We start from the raw sequence: 20,568 nt of genomic DNA, 5'->3' as shown, positions 1-20,568 counted from the left end.
TTCTTTCTCCAAATGTCTCCAAACCCACATGCCTGTGTGCATGCTATTAGCTTGGTTGCAAAAAAAAAGTGCAGTAATACAATAGGATATAATGTGAAGAATAGGCTCCAGTCACAGCTGTCTATTACACATGTGAACATTCCTGGAAGTTTACTTTGCACTTGAACAGTGTATTTCTACCGTATACATGTTTGCTACTGTGACAACTGCCCAGAGCTCCTGTCTCCCAGCGCTCAATTTATTTGTTTATTGGTGAATGCGAGCCTAAGGGAAACAGTGGTTATATGCAGAAAGGTACCCGTGAGATAATTTTTTTTCTTCACGTTTCTTCACTTTTTTTTATTTATTGAAGCGAGACGTGACATGTGAGACTAGACAAGACAGAATTTAATACATTGGGTGACATGACAGGATTTACACGAAGGGGCAAAGCAAACTGACAAAAAAAAGCACTCACTTGCCCGGGTCAGAAATCTACTTGCCCAAAGTCAATTTGCACTTGCCCCTATACAAATTGTTTTATTTATTAGCGGTTATCAACTAACAACAAAGACTAAAGTAAATGGTCATGTTGAATCTTTATTTAAGTAAATTAATCTGGAGTTTCGCCCACATCCACTAACACCACCCAACTAAAGCCATGTTTCCGAGATAATCGAAATCCTCGCTTGCGCTTCAGCTTACAAACTTTAGTTTTAACTGCCACCATTTTCTTGCGAGTGCTCGATCGGTACTGCGCACGAATGGATATGAATACTTGGCAGAGTTGAGATGAGATGGGGGAGTATAGGAGCATGATATAACAGGGTGTAGTTTGTGTACTGTATTTGTAGTATGGGTGTTTAATAGGATATGGTCGGAATGTGAAGCAATGCATTTGCTGTATGCGTGTTGGGGGGGGCGCTGGTAGGAAGCCATGCCAGTGAGCCAGCATGCACAAATGCAGGACCTTAGAGCTAGATCACCTAAAAGCAATGCAGTTGTTGTTAATGTACTCCATTACACCTGTACTTTTCCTGCTACAACCTACCAAAATGTCTACTGTGAAAAAGGTCTATTAGTTCAAAATCCGGCGACCTCACATAGACCACAGCATAGTTTTGCCCATCTTCAACCTAAGCAGCGGTTTAATCAGCCAGATAACTGAAAACACCTGTTGGGGTGTGCAGGGCCTTTAATTTAAAACATTTGTGGAGCTGATTTTTTGAATAGTCTGAAGTCTTTATCATCCACGTCTGCTAGCTGACAGTCTTCTTCCCTGCCTTTGTTGTCGCAATGCTACCGACTGTCAATTAGCAGAATGGTGTGAAATGATCATCATCGGCGTGGTTCACATTTCCCACGTGTGCGTGTCTGTGCGTCCTCACGCAAACGAGATACTAACAAAACGGGGACCGCTCATGAAAACACACACAGTGCTATTAGTGGTCATAAAACTCCACAGGGTACCTTTAACTGGGGATTCACAGACTGTCTACAAATAAAGAAAAAATAAGTACTACTTCTGACATTTAAAAAAAAAAAAAATGCTTCTTGAAGTAACTGGTATTTACTCCAAGAATATAAAATTGTATAGGGATGTTATCGACGAGACAAGACTACCTACTACCTACCTCGCACTTCAGGGTAAAATAATCATCAAGACTTTCTACTTGTAAACTGATTTCCTTCACATCACAGACATGAATGGAATATTTAAGTTTGCACTCTGTACACTGTAACAACTAATGTAGGTGGAGAGTTTAAACTTAAGCATAACTGCCAACTTTCAAGACATCACAGCCCTGAAAATAACGGCAGTACAAAGCATACTGTGTCCCACCTGCACACACACAGACTCACACTTAAGCAGACGCGATTAGCAGAGAGAGGGATGATTATTCCAATATCTGGGGGGGGTCCGTCTCAATCTAACTATCCTAGCCTTGAGCGCTTAAAAAGTGAAAGAATGCAGAGGCATTTGCATTGATGTAAATAAGACACTCAAGGCGGTGCTTTTATTCAGAACCCTCACCACCTGCTGTCGACGTTTCACGTCAAGAAATGATTGGAATGTAAATGACTCATTATCTCTGACAGAGTGCAAAGGCTGAGAAACTTTTCAAACAATGACTCAAGAAAAACAACAGAGAAACTCTTCTTTAAGCCTGGTGGTGACAGACTGTAACGCTATCAGTCATTATCTGTGTGTGTATACACGCACACACACAGAATAGTTTTCAGACTTAAGATTCTAGAACAGTTACTTCTGTCTGTCAATCATTTACTCGGCTCTGTTTACACTGCATGCCGTTTAAACACACACAAACTTTCAAATTTGTATCATTTCCCATTATATGCATCTCTGACCATATGTTTGCCGAATATCCATCCCGTAATCTTAAATTGCATTCACACTGTGGTGTAATAAAAGGGCCGTCAGACAACCACAAACTGCATTTTATCATGGGAGACTTATCATTGCTATTTTTTGATAAGCAAAAGGTCCCTTCCAGTATTGTATGAAAGCAGATCTTATGAGGGATCATTTTCAATATCTTGTTTACGCTAAAACCTCTTTTGACAATATCCTACACTGTTAATTTATTACTATGTTCTATGTCTTTATGTCAGGGTTTCCCACAGAGCGGCATCCCTCCTCTTCTGAAATAAAAAGTGCCTCCGCTAATGTCAGAAGAATGACATGATGACAAGCTTATGAATTATATTAGCCTTATTAAGCTTCAGGGGGAAATGAGCAGTGGCGCTACATCACACACAGCATGTATTTAATGAGTGAGGCGACTGTTTAAACTGTTTAAAAGTTTTGTTTACTTCCAGTGTTTCTCACCAAAATGCATTGTGTGTATGCTTGTGGTCTAATAAACGTGTTTAATGTATTTTTTGTTTAAAAATATATTTAAAATCTTGCATTGTTTACATCCATTTTAACATGGTGAGCAGTGTTCTTCATCACTGCCTTTGTTGGCGCATTACTACACTTCTTTGTGCGTTACCGCCAACAGCTGTCAATCAGTGGCTCATGCAGGTGTTTGTGATTACAAACGAAAATGGGACATATGGGATGTAAAAACATTGCTCCGTAGCAGTATTAAAGCAGCACACTGCACTGTCGAGAAGAGTTTTAACAAGTTGGGAAAAGTAGAGACAATCAGATGCTAATGTGTGAGAGAAATTCTTGACGCTGCACTGCAGATCAGACACCAGACTGAGATTAGTCTGATAATCGGCAGTTGAACACATGTTTTATCCAATACAGTCTGGTCGAGCTGAAGTTATTTGTGTTGTGTATGAAGTTAATTTGTATTGACCAGCTGGTCTTGAAACTTCAGGGCTGCTATCCGCTAACCAACTTCCTTGGGGAAACCCTGTTCATTTTTATTCTGCTTTGTATTTATCAGTAATTGATTATATGTTTTATGTCCCTTTAGGTTAAATTGTCAGAGTAAATGACTTTATTCCCTGTGTTAAAGGACCAGTGTGTAACATTTAGGGGGGATCTATTGGAAGAAATGGAATATAATATTAATAAGTATGTTTTTTTAAGTGTATAATCACCTGAAAATATGAATTGTTGTGTTTTCGTTACCTTAGAATGAGCCGTTTATATCTACATAGGGAGCGGGTCAAAGAGTATAGAAGCAAAGAGACAAAACTCTGGTTACAACCACCGCTGCCGCCATTATGGACGCATATTATATTTATAATATTTGTATTGTTCAATACAGGCCATTTCGGTAGAATATGACAATAGAATAGAAATAATGTTGTTTTACTTTTGTATGGCACTTTTTATGTGGACATTTTACTGGCGTCCGGTAGTCGATTTCAGTCCAAAATGGCGGAAGCGTAGCTTTGCTGCTGGGCACTGATGTTGCAATGGAACGAACAATTGATTTTCACTTCTTGGCGATATACGTTCTTTGAGCAGGTGCTCTCCATGGAGTCCGCCATGTTGCAACACAGTAGCCCAGAACGGACAAACCAAACACTGCTAACTTTTCCTGCTTGGGCCTGATTGGATAACGTTACTTGAAACTGTTGCTGCTGCTCTCTCTCTCTCTCTCGCTTCACCATTCACACACACACACACACTACACACTAATGACCTATGCTACTCCTACAACAACTAGCTCTAGATAGGGTATTCGCGTCAGCCACCATAGTTCTTCTACACGCTTGGCAGATGGGAGACACTTCAGTTGGTTGCAATCTGCAACCTCACCGCTAGATACTGCCAGATCCAACACACTGCTCCTTTAAGGTTGATGTCCTTGAGTGTGTGTCTACCTTCAATTGTTCTTGTGCTGCATGCGTGTCAAATAGTGAAGAAGTGTTCTTCTCCTGTCGTTCTTGACACAATTCTATACAACTCCAAATTCACATAAAACGGGTCAAGCTTATTCAAAAGTTAATCTTCATTGTAAGGGAAATGCCCGTGGGAGCATCTGTCTTTCCACATCTCTCAACATTCAATTTGTCTTCATCACAGTAAATGGCGAAAGTGAGTAAACTGAAGTTGAGAAAAGATTATCTCCATCTGCACTCCATTCAGGCAGTGGAAATACAATTACTGTCATTCTCCTGCTGAAAACAATGAATTGCCGGCTGTTTGAAGCGCGCCGCGATTGTGAATGCAACAGCCTTTACCGACTCCATCTTCTCCTTCTCCTCGGAGCATTTGAGCTTAACAAACAAGCTCGAACAGAAAAATCACATACAGGGACATGGCTGCCTTATGAATTCCGACGGTGATATTGTGAGCGGAGCGGGGACAGCGGAGGCAGTCGGTAGAGATGACCTTGTAAATTAACTAGCCATAATAATCCCTCCCTGCAGGCTTCAGAACCAACTCCTCCTGCCACTCACTCGGCTGGATGACGGACACATATGGTGGGCAGGAGATAATGCACTTCCGCACACAGTACTAAAGCTGTCATTTCACTGGTTTTTATAATCTATTTTGCTTTTGATGCAGGGAAGATGCATGTTCATGCAGAAACACACACACACACAAACACACAGCTGTAGGGTATGTTCTATAGCGGGCCAGTATTGATGAGGTTAGTGGGGAGGATTAATACCTGTCAGGTTGGGGCTTTAGCGCCGTACAGGAGAGGGCAAACGGTCACAGAGAGCGCTGAAAAGATTATTATCCTTATTATGATGCCTTGATGCCCTCCGTTCATCTATCAGTCCAGCTCTCCCCCTCCACCTGTCACCCTGTCTCCAGGTCCACCCTGCTCTCTACACCTCGCCTCAAATTTGATTGATTCCCTGCACATATATCTCATTTTCTTTTTCTCTGTTACTCTTTATTCACTCTGCTCTATCCTTCTCTCTAGGGTGGCAAAATTTCACCAGTTCTTCCACTCATTCTCTTTTGCTTTTCCATTAACAATCTTACAGGAATTAGCTTTTTGAGCTTTCTGACGACCGCTATCCATCAATCTTCGTTAGATACAGTATATAGATGGATTGACTTCATTGTCCACCTCAGTGTAAAATTTGTCTTTGGCTTCTCCAAAATACAGCAAAATTACATACAATACACGTAACAAAACACACCATTAAAACATATATTTAGAATACGATATACAATAGTGCAATGGGCAAGTAGCAGCAAGTTATATAAATAATAAAAGAGAGCACATCTTATAAAATGACAAGTGTTCCCTGGTGCAGTCATTCTGAGTTCAATGCCTGTATTGCATAGGGGATAAAAGACTTCTTATATATGTTTCCGCTGGCCCTTGAGACCCTAAATCGACAGCCAGATGGAAGCAGCTAAAACTCTGAGTGTAGTATGTGTAGTTATATGTTTAGCTTTCCTGTGTAAAGCCCTGTTAAATACATTGCAAAGTTTTTTTCTGTGACTTGCCAATTACCTTCCCTGCAATACTAACAATCTTGGAGAGCTTGTTTTTGCTCTTTGCACTGAAGTTCCCCCGTACCATGCTGTGATGTTAAATGATAAAATGCTTTCATCCAGACTTCTGTATGCCATTTCAAGTATGTGTTGGCTAACGCTAAAGCTCCTCAGCTTCCTGATTAAAAACAATCGCTGATTGGCTCTGTTACGAATGTTCTTTGAGTTCTAATTAAAAGTTAGGGCCTGGTACTTAACATGTTCAACTTTTTCCAACAGGCTTGGTTGTCTTCGTATTCTCCATCTACCTATTTACTCCATCTGGCACATGGTGCATAAATGCAGAAGCTCAGGAAGTGTGTATGTGCACGTCAAGCGCACTGCAGCCACATCACCCAACTGGCCTTGATTGGGAGGCTGATACTCGACTGGCTGACGTTCATAAACTTCAACGTCGGCAAGCTGCTCCGCATCGACAGATGATGAAATCAGGCACGTGCCTGTTTTTGTTTTTTTTCCTCTTGTAGAGAGAGCTACCTTCACTGATTGCTTTATTGATTTGCTTGTTTGTGTTGTTACACAGTGAAGTGAAGGATCTGTAAGTAAGTAAATGAGTGACTGAATGAACAAGTGAGTGGGTGACTGAGTAGATGAGCGAGTGGGTGACTGATGGACTAGATGAGTGAGAGGGTGCGTGAGCGAGATAAGCAGCTTGATCCCACTTCACAACATCGCGCTCGGCACGTGGAAATGAGCTTCCCTTTGATCAGCGGTGCGCTCTTCCAGCCCCCCTATCGCTCCTTTGCTCCCTGCTGCTCTAGCTCTCCCACAGGTGATGAGGGGGGCCCAAGGGCAGCACATCAGAGAACCTGAGAGAGCTGTGCGTATGTGCATGTGTGTCTAAGGGTGGAGACCTGGCTATGGAGCCTCCAGGTGAACAACCATCTGGAGACCGACACACGCTCGAGACACGCTCATGCGCACACCGACATCTGCTCATCCCCATAAACAACATTAAAAATACATGGCATATCAAGCGAGGAACGATAAACTCGCTACAAGGATGTTTACCATCGCACTGCGAGAGATCTGAGATCTGCCATTCATGCATCATCATCATCATCACACTGTCAAAACTTCTTCAAATCCCCCATGTGCACGGCTGCCAAGAGCAAAACCGATTTCTGACATCCACACCACAGCATCGCTTGTGGCACTTAAGAAACTTTTTATAAGTCGCCTTATCTAAGAGGGAGCAAATGCCATATGACATCATTAAGCTGCATCATACTGCCAAAGTACATCTGATATGCCCATCTATCTCACAGCGGGGCGCAAAAATGGTGCAGGTGGATGGTTTGATGATTTGATGCAATGCTTTCCCTAATGATTACTTTCCTGATGATTACTGGCAAGTATTGAATGGGGTGAGAAAACAATAGCGAAACAATCAGAGAAAGGAAATGTAATAGTTCCGCAATGCATATTTGTAAAATGTAATCACTGGAGTATAACCACATCTGTTAAACTTTGCTAGTCTGGTCACAGTTGGAATTTGAAAATAAGGAAATTAAATGAAAAATATCAATCTCACAACACAATTGAGGGTCAGTTATAATCAACAAGGCGTAAACAATGTATTACCAGTCTAATACCACCGCATGCTGGTAGCAAACAGACAATTTAAGATGAGTATTGAAAAACTGTCTTCAATTTAGATATCGCTCGCACTGAATAATTACAAATGGGGTGTTCGAATGCATTTCAAATCATGTAACTACTGCAATTTTCTGTAAAAATAATTGATAATATTGTGCAGATATCCCCTATACTCTAGATGCAGAGCGTAAGACTTTAATTTATCATCATTTAACATGTACCAAAAATCTTTTAGATTCATGTTTTATACGTTTTCCTTTCTTTAAATTCTCTATTTTTGATTCCTCTCACATAATTAACTATCCAAAGAATCTTTATCTTGGGGCAACAGGCAACCTTTGGTGTGAAATCAGATGAGGAAATTGCTTTGTTTTTTGCCATTAAACATTTTTCTAGAGGTCCTCTATTATAAAAGGCAAAAAGCGAGAGAGCTGTGCGATGCAAAGAGCTCAGGTGCCTCTTGGGTTTTTTGCTAAGTTGATAAGAATATCAAAGCCTTGTTCATTAAAATGCAATCTGGTGTGGTTTTTAATCACAAGTTTGCCTTCAAAGTTACTTTGTTTACCAACCTTCTTCCCTGATTGCATAAATCTGTTTATTACATTTTTTTCATAAATTAGTGTGCCTACAGTTTTTTTTTTGTTGTTGTTTCATGGTTTCAGCATCAAAACTGTAGAGAAGCAGTGATCCAGGCCACTTATCTCCACTACGTCCTTGATAAAAACAACTGTGTGCCTAACACCTTCAGCCCAGTTTTGGTTCAGTTAGGCTCTGTTTATGATCAGTTCACCAGATTTAAAGGAAAAAACAAAGTTGTAGGATGCAGGTTTACATGACAATGTCTGGTTTAAAGGCTCAAAGTCAGCTTTGCATATTTAATACATCACAGCCAAGTAGCACAACCGCTAAGCATCGACGCATCTCATAAGCGGCACCTCGGGGAGTCTGGAGCTCTACTTCCCTTCAAAAACCTATTTTTCCTCCTTTTAACAATGAGCCTTCAGAGCATGTTTTCTGAATTTCTGTTTGTCTTTTACTCTGATAAAGGGCCTGGGAGTATTCATGAAGCGGGAGGAAATCAAATCCAGTTTTAACTTCCTCTAGTTACTTACAAATTAGTGGTTGGAATCTAGGCGACTTCCGTGGTTCATAAATTGCCAGCAACTTGTGAGCAGCAGGTTGCTGATGTGAAAGTGATTAAACACAGTCCTTCCCACCTTCAACAAATAAACATCAAAATGCCCCTGGGCATGACTGGTACTCCTAAACTGCTAAAGTAGAGCTATTCAGCGAGTTCGTAAAGGTACTGTATGTTTGAATATGAATGTATAGCCCTTGACCTACTTGACATGTTTTGCCCTTTGCTAATTTTACATGTATAAGCAGCGGCTGTGCACATAGACTGCATATAAGGAGTGGACGTAGTCACCTTGACGTCACCCATAGGTTTGTAGACTGCCGTTTTGAAGCCTCGAGTTTGGCATTTTGCCCGTCACCATCTTGTTTTTTTGCAACCAGAAGTGACACGAGAGGGTGGAGCTAATTACAGCTTAACACAGAATAAGACATTTTTAGGCGACCAAAAAGGTTATAATTAACTTTCCTGAACTAGAAAACCAACTGTGAAAGGGTTAAAGTTCTACGACAAAAACATGGACAACACTCAGACCGGACAACGCTGTGGTAGCGACCTGTCAATCACAAGGTAGCAACGCCCTTGAGCATACCCTGCTTTATGGTCTATTTGACTCTAAATGGGACCATAATTTACTAAATGAACATCATGCTGTATTGAAGAAGACTTGAAACTAGCGATTGAGACCATAAACTCATGTTTACAATGTTTACTGAGGTAATAAATCAAGTGAGAAGTAGGCTCATTTTCTCATAGACTTCTATACAATCAGACTTCTTTTTGCAACCAGAGGAGTCGCCCCCTGCTGGCTATTAGAAAGAATGCAAGTTTAAGGCACTTTCACATTGGCTTCACTTCTTAGATACGGAGGTAGCCCACTGGTTGTGCATCAAAAAAACATTTAGGCTGAGACACAAATGCACTTGCTTGAGTGCGAGACAGTTAAGTATTTCCTATCTGTTCACATCACTAAACAGACCATTTCCCCTCTGATGGGTGGCGGCAAGAGACCTCGCAGATCGAAGCTGTGAGGGTGGATTTGTTATGACTGAAACGCCCACGTTGTGAATGCAGGGGTCTCGGGTCCAATGGGTTTGTTGATATCGACCTTGTCACTCCCCCGCTGAGTGGAGTGGACACTTACGGCCCCTGCTTGTGTTCACATTATTTACCAACCAATTAGCTGTAATGAATGTATACACACTTGAATGAATCCGACTGGATGTGCTATTCTTGTTATCTTTGAGACCTTACAATTGCTGTAAAGAGTGCTTTTAGTAGGGTTGAATGAAAAATTGTACAGTTTGTTCAGCGCTGTTAAAGCTGATGACCTACGGATATAATAAATGAAATGCATACAGACCTTTTAAGTCGGCAAAATAGCTCTTATTTGATCGCATATATTACAGGTTTATCTGACCCCTTCTAATGATTTTTCAGATGCAAAACTCCTGCTATTTAAGATGCTAAATAATGTGTCTCGGGGGCAATGCAAGCATGCTGCATATTCAGGCTGTGAATGCAATGGAACTTCATTTTGCATCATGTTATTTTTGTTTTCATCAATAGTTCAGGTCATGCAGCCACAGGAGTTATTAAAAAAAAAGAAGGAACGTTATTTTCTGCAAAAGAATTATGTCATCTTTAGCTTCATTAAAACACATCTCACAGGAAATGTGGGCAGAGGGCAAAGAGGGGGCATTTCAATGACATGGCACTAATTAAGACTTTGCACAGGCTAAAGAGCTCAGTGCGCCAAAAAAAAAAAAAAAACAGGGGAATACATGCTCTGTGAAAACCAATGCAGACGGGATCTAACTGATATTAAGGGGACTTGTTTGATCGGTGTTGGCGATGTGTGAGATATACCTTTACTCCAGAGGATGTGCAGGTAGTCCTTATCCAGAGGCTGGTTCAGAATAATCAGACAGATTCTCTGCGTGCCTGCACAAGAAGATAGAAGGCGGAGTGGCGGGGGGAAAGGGAGCAGTGTGAGTCATAAACAGTCAGATAGAGACGCTACAGACGATGGAACATAATGGACAAACACAACACATCACTATGCATGTTTTTAAAAAAAATACCTTTTAAATACACATTGGAGGCTGTTGTTTTGTGGCGCTGAATGTGCTAAATAAAGAACAAAACTAAAAACAATGCCGTTATAATGAGCTCATTATCATGGAAAATAAGAGGGAGGATTAAAAACAGAAATTATGCCGAGCAAGTCAGAATGTCGAGTCTCGCTTTTGTAAATGTTCAAAAAACTGTGCCCACACGATCCAATGAGTGGTTTGTTTGCAACATCAGACAATAACAAAACCAGAGTAGAGACAATGGACCTCATGCAGCAACGTTCTCTTAAATGTCTCTAATATTTTCTCTTAATTTTCTGTTAAGAGAAAAAAATAAGTCAACTCCAAAAAACGTTCTTAACCACCCCAAATCTACTCTTACCCATGTGATGCTGAATGATGAATCCCACTTGAACATAATATAAATAATGCAAATACTGTACTCTGGCGCATGCCCTACAATTGGAGAGATGCCACCAAAACAAAAATGACTGTAAGAAGAAGTGCAGTAGTGAAACTGAGGTACTGTTAAATAAACTTAAAACAAAGTAAACATGTGATTCTGCAGAGCGTCACAGGAAAATCAAAAAGCATCGAAGAGCAAGCCATCAGAAGATGAACGCACGCAAAATCATCCAAAGGTTTCATAGTCTTAATTGTATGTCTTTAGCCCACAAATGTATTTATCCAATCATTATAAATAATTTAAAACATATGATAATCAAAATTTGATTACATGATATTCAGGCGTTGTTTTAATGTTCCTCAAATTTAAAACTTTCCTTCCTTCCTTCCACAATTTGTGGACTGTGAAAACGAGATCACAGAATCAGGTTTATTTGGCAAAGTATGTAAATACAATTTATAGAATTTGACGTTCCGGTTTGTATGCAGCTCTCTCAATGTACTTACACAGAATGGACATAACAGAATGAAAGAATACAATAATAAAAATAAAATAAATAAATAAAATGTCTATATACAAGTCAAGTAAACAATACAAATAGTCTTTTTCTTATCTTGGTAAGATTGCCCTCGACCACCGCTGCATGAGGCCCAACGTCTATCCAAATAATGCAACAATGTCCCTCAACTACAGTACCTCTACAATGTCAATGTTACAATCAATGTCAAAGTCCTTATTATTAGCTGCTGTTGTTTTAAAAGGGAAATGTGTGCACTTAGGCTCGCACACATCTCATAGATGCTCATTTGAATGCGTTGACCTTGGCGACACACCATCTGTAACTACACGGCAACAAGAGGAAAGCCCTTTCAAAGCAGCAGAGGTGAAAATAACCTGCCATCTATATAACTATCTCTTTCCTATCAGTGTACCTCCATGCTTCTTTGTCAAAGCCTCTATCCCAGGGTGCATCATTTCACAAATCTATTTCCTCTCTAAACCCCCACCCCCACATCTATCTTTTCTTTCGCTCTGCTTCTAATGCAGATCCCCTGACTAATACTTTAGAATTGTCATTTTTCTATCTGCAGGAGATGAAAAAGAAAAAATAATGGAAAACTCTGCATTCATTGACAAAAGTCAAAACAGAGCTGCTAGAAAGGCCTTAATGGAGCAAAGACTAAAGCACAACGTCTCTTCCTCCTCGCCTCAACACTTAGCCATTTCTCTGCTCGCTCATTTATCTTTCACTCTCGTGCCTGCCCTTATGAACGATTTCTCATCCATTTTTAAGGTTGTTGCCCTTTGTAGCAAAGACAAAATGCCGTATGCAAGCTTAAGCAACACCCTGTGATTACAATGTCCTCCTTCCTGTCCCCCCTAAACTGTACTTATGTAAATTCCACACAACTGGATACCAGTTTCGGAGCAACACGACATTGCATATCTAATAAAGCGTGTATCTTTCCCCAATGCACCTTTCATAATACATCATAAATGCAGTGGGCAGCCAGAGGAACCAATGGTGAAGAAGGAAGACTTTAGGTTTCATGAAATTGCAAAAATGTGCATCACCTTGTGTCCTGACAAAAACCCCTTTGTGGATGTATACCCTCAAGTGTAAAGAGTGCATTTTTGGCTGAGAAAGTGTGGAGGAAATACTGTCCTTTGGGTTTGTGACTTTGTTGCAGCAGCGGGCTTGATGTTGTTAAAAAGTTCACATCACTGGAAGGTCATTTCCGATGCGAAAGTCAAACCCCAGCAGAGTATGGTAAGAGGAAGAGGAAAAGGAGGAGAGGATAAAGACACAAAGGAGGAGGAAACGAAAGGAGGACGCAAGGAGGGGGTGGGTGAGGAGGAGAAAGAGGAGGAGTAGATTTGTCAGTCTTGTCTCTTAATTGGCTGGAGGTGTACAGAGAACAAAAGACGAACTCAACCAGCCGTGACTTTTCAGATAACCCCTCGTCGCAACAAACACTCGCCTCCCCGCGCACACACACACCCACAAGGAAGGTGCGCGGCCTTTCGTGCACTCCGTTCAAAGAAATGTCACCTTGGGATTCTTCTAAAAAGTGCCAGACAACATAAATACCACACACACGCACACACACACACACACACACACACAATCCAAGCACATAACCTAGGCACATAGATATTCCGGGAGTAGGCATTTATAATTAAAAAGATGAAATTTAAAAGGCTAACTTTGCACACTAGGGATTTTAAAATGCAGACATCCAGGGGCTGTTTTTATATTCTCCACCGAGAGTCTAGATAAGCATTTTCCTGCAAGATATGAAACTAAAGCAACCATGGAAATATTTTCTGAACGTATCTAATGGAGGAAAAAGTGTTTCACTATACTGTGCAGTTGGGAGAAAGCTTTTATATGATACAGGGAATCTCAAACACACCTTTGATTAGAAAGCGATGGGGGTTTATCAAGAAAATTAGATCATGGGGAGGATGCATGTGCGATTTGTTCTGCAACCATATCGAGGATTATTTGCACACCCTGTGAAATCTATAGAACAAATCTAGGATTTGTGCAGTGAGCAAACCCGGGGTGTGTAGCCTGTAATGCTAAGCTAACGTGTTTGAGTAAACATTTGTTTCAACGGATGCTTCAGAACTGCTGATAGCGCCCCGTCAGAAGTGAGTGTCTCTTGACTGATGTTGGCCTTTGAGTGTTATTGATTTTCCAGCTGTACAAGCACAGAAAAATCGACGCCACTTCTGTGTTCTCGCATCTGCGTGAACCACACACACACGTGTGAGAATGTCAAGTATATACGATACATATGTACGCATACAGGAGCACAATTACAGTTGCCCCCTTTTAGTGGTATAACAGCAGGATTATAACCTTCAAACAGCAATCAATGGAGACAGAGGAGGAGACACAAAGGAAGCAAGAAGAGAGCAATGCATCATAACACAACCACACTATTATAAATACATACACACACACATATATATGTGTATATATATATATATATATATATATATATATATATATATATACACACATATATATATATACATACCTATATATACATATATATATGTATATATATACACATACATATATATATATATATATATATATCTACATACATATATACATATATATATACTATTATATATAAATATTATTATATATAGTATATATTAAATATAAATATAGGTATCAATATTAATATATACATATTAAATTTAATATTAATATGAATAATTAAATATTAAATATTATTAATAATAATATAAATATTAATATATATTAATATATTATGTTTTATTATTTTTACATATATATATATATATATATATATATAGTTATTAGTGTCAGAAAATAGGGAAAAAATGTCCATCATAAGTTCAAAGAGAGTCTTCAAATTGCAAACAGTCCAAAATCCATATTCAGTTTATAATTATATAAAATGGAGAATGCAGCCAATCCTTATATTAGAGAAGCTGGACTTCAATGATTAATCGATTATCAAAGTTGTTGCCGATTATTTTCTGTCGATGGACTAATTGGTACATTGTGTAATCATATCAGCCCTACTATGTTCAACTTTAAAACAAAAACAAAAAATAGATTGCGTTCAGATGGGAACCAAACACGATCTGAATCCCCACATGAAGCTCAGTCTGCGATCAATACAACTGAGAGTCAAAGATCACCTGCTGTTGGCCACAATAAATGCTCAGCTCGGAGCCAACACAGGTTAATAAATGATGAACAGAGGCATGATGGACAAGGTTTTTTATCAATGTAGGTCATTTATATCAAATTGTGGCTTTGTTTTTGTCAGTTTAATTAAATCCTAATTATAATAAGGTACAATTAATCATTCAGTTTTACCTTCATCATTTTATTTTTGAGGAATCCATGCTCATATCAAATCACCTCAACATCTCTAAAAAAAAAAACAGCCTTTTGCATTGCACCTGACATCCCTTGACCCATTTTCACATTCCACTCTGTGAATGGGCACACACAGACGACAAGAGGTCAAGAGACGAGATATTTCATGTTCAAGTAGAAAACAGCTCGATAAAAGATTATTCAGCTGTCCAAACAGTGGCAGGTTGAAGGAAAGTGGTTCCACTAAATTACTTCTTTGTAAATAGCTGAAGATGGCTGAAATTCATTTATACCTCGTCAGTAAAGTGCGCACAGCATGCCGCTACTGTATGTCTGTGAAACGGGTTCATCTGTGCCTGAAGCCAAGAAGGATGAGAGAGGCAAATGCTCTGACACCGCTGAGCTTTCTGGGGGCAGTTTTTCATCTGTTTTTCACTCCTAAGCTCTGTATTTATATCTTTCTGTGGGTGGACAAGATTTCTTCTAGCCAGTGTCAAAAACCCACACCTCTATTAAATTTGGACAGTGTATGGGTGTACATTTTTAAAGCAACCCTCCCAACCTTGCCCTCTTCTGATTGTTAAAAAATGTCCGTGGACCACCTTCCCAATTAAATAAGAAATAGAAAAAAAGGAGAAAAAATAAACTGGACTGTAAATACATGTTATGCCACTGTCAGCTGTAATTACCAAAATACATTATTAATCCAAATTGAATATATTCAGGGTCATATTTCCTCACCACACACTTTAGAGCTTTAACTGGCGCAGGGTTGTCTCCTACTAGGGCTGTCTTCGACCAAAGAAATTCTCAGTCGAAAAAACACTTAAACGATTTTTTCAAGTAATAGATTAGTTGATTTAATCGACAGATCTATGAAACTGAGCTTCTCCACAAAGAATAACACAAAAGCACCACTTCAAATCTTAGTGTTTATAAGAGATGTGCTCACAAGTTTCTTGGAAATAAGTCATTCAGGATGAAAAAAGCATAAAAAAACGACTAATTGACTAAAGAAATCTTAGTCAACTAAGACCAAAACGGCCGATAAGTCAACTAATAGAAGAGGGGGGCAGCCCTATCTCCCACTTTTTCCACTTTTTCGTCTCAAAAACGACAACCAACAGTGATAAAACCTTTTGTCTCTACCTGATGATGTATCGAGATTGCTGTGGTGATATTCAAATGTTACAGGTCATTGAAATTATGCATTCTAATTTGACGGTCTTTTATTTATTCCTACTCCCACTCTGAAGCCCACTGAGAATACCTTCTCTACAGACCAAACTGTTGTATGATCCCCTTGACCTTTACGGCTCTGGGTAAAACCTGCCGTTAGGCAGCTTTCCTTCCTCCACACTCAAACACACCACCAGGGAGCTCACATAAACCCTGACCTGAGAGCTGTTGCTAAAGGCAGCTATAACCAGCTTCCTCCTCTGGTCTGTAGGGCGGCCAGTGCTGACCATCTGCAGGGTTTCTTAATTTTTTTTTTAAGAGCATCAACAGATACAGAACATCTTTGGGGAAATTAATCTTGCTACATGCCTTTGGAAAAGAGAGAATACATGTACTGCAGTGGGATCAGATTTAACTTCTAGTGTTGTGTTTGAAAACAAGAATTTATATGATGACAGGGATTTTATTCAGAAGCAAAATTATTTATTTTTAGAAATATTTTAATTATCAAAATGCCTCCTCAAAGTTTGTTTTTCTCTCAAAGAGCTAACATTACAAGCAAACGCAATCAGGCCCTCTTTCAATAAACATTCATTATTTACACAGCCAAACAAAAAGGGAAGTGCATCTCATACATATACACATTGTTGTCATGGAAGTGCCAGTGATTTGTTTTTGAGTTTTAATTCCCCCGAGACGAATGTCTGTGTGTGTCTGGGAGAGAAGGAGAGAGAGAGAAGACAAGTGTGACAGGGATGCGAGTAAGTTTGTGTTTTGATCAGACGCATACAGATCTGTGCTTGGGTGCCGGTTTGTGGCTTGTGGGTGAACACACCGTATATGTGCATGGACCTGCGGATTTGATTGATTGCGTGCCTGCGTGTTTGCGCCGAGGGAATGTGTGTTTGAAAGGCAGTACCTGAGGGCAGCAGGCAGTCCAAAGGCGTCAACTCTTCATCCATGGCCAGGATCCACAGGAGCTCGTCTTCAATCAGTCGACTCACCTGGAACTGAGGAGAGGACGACAGACACTGTTTGCTACTTTTCTTGCTTTTATCTGTTTTATATTTCCCTCCTTTTGTTCTTGTGTTTTAAACCGATGACTTGTCACTAATCCCAGGTTATCACCAGCCTTCCCCTGGGCTAATTATTCACTAACAATGACATGCACAAGTGAGCATGACCACACTAAACGTTGGATCACTGCGCAAGACATGATAATGACACTAGGGCTGCAACTATAAAACATTTTTCTTCTTAATTAATGTGCCAGTTGTTTTCTTTAGTTAGCTCGGTCATCAAATTTCTTGTTTTTTCTGACCAAAGATATTCAGTTTACAGTGATATAAAATAGAAAGAAGCAGTAAATGCAGCTGCGCCTACAGATTGTTTGGAATTTCTGCTTAAAAAATATTATTTTTATGATTAATATTATTATTTTGATTAATTTATTATCAAAACAGTTGAAGATTGTTTTTCTTCAATTAATCTACTAATGGTGGCAGCTTTAACTAACACAATACATTGCCCAGTCAGGACAGTCGTCACAATATATGCTGAAGAAGCTAAATTTGTTATCAAAATAATAAGAGCTGAAGCAATAAATCAATTAATTGATTAGTAATTTGAAAGAAAATTAATCTGCAATTATTCTGATAATTGATTAATAGTTTCTTTCATGTTTTATTAGCCATTAATCAAATAAAAATGCAGAACATTTGCTGGTTCTAGCTTCTCAAATTTGTGGATTTGCAGCTTTTCTTTGTCACATATGATAGTAAATTTAATATTTTGGGGTTTGTGGTTTGGACACAACAAGCGATTTGAAGTAACACTTTGAACTCTGAGAAATTATAATGGGCATGATTCACAAATCGAAATGAATCAAGAAAATGAAGGTAGATTATTCCATAACGTAAATATTCATTAGCTGCAGCCCTAAAACACAATTTTAATGAGAAGGAATGAATTCACTGCATAATGAAGAGTGTTTAGTTTGCCAGAAGGCGAAATGAAATACGCATAGTAACTCTCTTCTATTATTCTCTGCAGACTAAGTTTAACAGTAAACTTGAAATTCAAGACGACTATGAATATCTGAAATAATCTGTAAACAACCTTTCTTCCTCCAAGAAAAATATTCGTTAAAAAAACAGGACAATTTCAAATGACGTGCATGTACTACTACACTGGACTATATTCATTTTGCAAAAGAGTTGAACTTCAGCCAACATAAAGTCAAATTAATCATTGCAATTTCTTCCCATTTTACTAGGCTAAATGTGGTCAATCATTAACATCTGCTGCCCCTTACGAAAAAGTAGTATACTTATTTACTTTATCAAGTAAACTGAAGTAAAGTTCAAGTATATTTCCCAAGTATACTTTATGTAATAAGTATAGTAATATCAATGTACTATTAGTATACTTGTCAGTGTACTACTTAAATACTTTTTCGGGACTAAATCGGCCCACTTTTTAGTTTATAGAAATATACTTTTAAGTGTACTTTAAGTGTAAGAATAGTAAACTTTGAGAACACAACTAGTTTACATCTAAGTTGTATTTTGTACTGCAACTATACTATGAAGTGAACTATACTACAAGTAATTTTATAGGTTTACTGTTAGTTAACTAGTTATAAACTTGTATCCCACTTTTTAGTTTATGAAAGTACACTTTAAAGTATACTCTCAGTAACCTACTAGTTTAATAGATTTTACTGCAAGTAGACTTTCCTGTATACTTTTATAAGCCAAGTTTACTTAGACTTTCCTGTATACTTCTCAGTATAAGCCAAGTATACTTAATCCTTCATGTATACTTCTCAGTATAAGCTAAGTATACTTAGACTTTCCTTTATACTTCTCAGTATAAGCCAAGCTTACTTAGACATTTCTGTATACTTGTCAGTATAAGCCAAGTAAGTATAACTTTGTTAGGGTTTTCTCATATAAGTACCTAAAAAGTAAACTGAGAGCGTACTCTCTTATTTTAAGTTTAAAAGAAGTATACTATTAGCACACTTGAATTAACTTATTTTGGTAAGGGGCCATACATATCAATAGCCCTGTCACGTCTCACCCAAATTCTGCTTTTCTGTAATTAAGTGTTTTTACAGATATTAAAATATACTTGGTCCATGACTTGTAATTTCTAACAGTCTGTGCAAAGTATTCGAACGTATTCAAAGTATGTAAAGTAAAGTTATTTTTATAAAAATTGTCACTATATCCTGACAGTAGTGCATGAGACAGGTAATCTGGGAAAAAAAATCATGTCCCTCTGTGTCCTCTGGTGTCCTCCGGTGCTCCTAATGGCATCAACAAGATTTCACAGACTGGAGGAAAACAACCAATCAGAGCCAAGCTGGAGTCTTGCCATCTCTGAGCAGCTGTCAATCACTCGCAAACTCCGATCAAACAGTCAAACTAGGCAGCGCTGATCGAATATGAATCAATATGCTGTTACTGTAATGCCTATTTCTCGCCTCAAATGTTTTCAGAAACATCTTGCAGTGCACTGTTTAGCTGAGAACAGTTTTATTAAATACAAAGCACCGCCCACCAGCCGGAGCGCAGCCAATAGGAACGCTCTCTCTCTCTGAAATGACCTGTGATTGGCCAAAGGTGGTGCAGAAGTCTAGTTATCTCTCAGAGCACTTGCATTATAATATGCTGAAAGGTTATCATGGAATTTTTTCCTAATGATGCCAAAAAATATTCTGCCTACTGCAGGTTTAATGCATTAAATGGGCTTAATGCAGCAGCTCGTGATGCAATACTCACACTGCTAAAGCAATGCTAAACCACTGAATCACATGCAACTCTTCAACCAGCAGCTGTGTGCGCATGCACGGTGAGACCGTGGAGGCAACGCGCTTTGACGCTGCAGATAAAACCGTGCTATTGTAACAAAAACATCACACATACCGACTCTACACTTCACAACTGATAAACCAACTTCACATGTTAAACCTGTCACTGCTTTGCTTTGTAAATATTCAATAAAAACTCACAGAATGAAGCCACTTCCGCCATAGAGGTTGTAAACAGTCAAGGAGAGCGCGCTGAGCTCACAGAGAGACAACCAGCAGGACCCAGCAGAGTGGAGGGACTTTGTTACGGGGACATCTAGAGGACAAAAGTGGAAACGCGTTTTCCTGCTCTAAGAGCAGAGGCAGTCCCAGTCGGTTCTTAAGGAGAGACTCTAGGGTTCTCCAGCAAATTGAGAAATAGTTTAATTTCACTCTGAGGATTTTTCCAGTGGAAATTATTCCAATAAGAGTCCAATCAGTGTTTTCACTCATCACTGTAACCATTATATGTGCACCCATTACAACATGGTTGTACGGAACAGATGTCCAATTTA

The 20,568-nt window shown here is 39.1% G+C and overlaps 1 protein-coding gene across 3 annotated transcripts in view; it reads right to left on the bottom strand.

Annotated features, from left to right (window-relative positions):
- Positions 1-20,367, bottom strand: part of tpk1 (thiamin pyrophosphokinase 1) — a 78,135-nt gene extending 57,768 nt beyond the window's left edge. Inside the window, exons 1-3 of one of the 3 annotated variants that reach the window (XM_037757137.1) lie at positions 20,216-20,367; positions 17,117-17,207; positions 10,533-10,607 (exon numbers count right to left, since the gene is read on the bottom strand). In XM_037757137.1, the coding sequence (XP_037613065.1) occupies positions 10,533-10,607; positions 17,117-17,159 (118 nt within the window). In that variant the 5' untranslated portion in view covers positions 17,160-17,207; positions 20,216-20,367. The other 2 variants (XM_037757139.1, XM_037757138.1) reach the window with 2 other exon arrangements.
- Positions 20,368-20,568: the final 201 nt, after the last annotated feature.

Source organism: Sebastes umbrosus, chromosome 21, assembly GCF_015220745.1.
Source record: "Sebastes umbrosus isolate fSebUmb1 chromosome 21, fSebUmb1.pri, whole genome shotgun sequence".
In the NCBI taxonomy this organism is placed as follows: Eukaryota; Metazoa; Chordata; class Actinopteri; order Perciformes; family Sebastidae; genus Sebastes; species Sebastes umbrosus.
The sequence above is the reverse complement of the archived record's forward strand: the minus strand, read 5'-3'. Positions and strand labels throughout refer to the sequence as shown.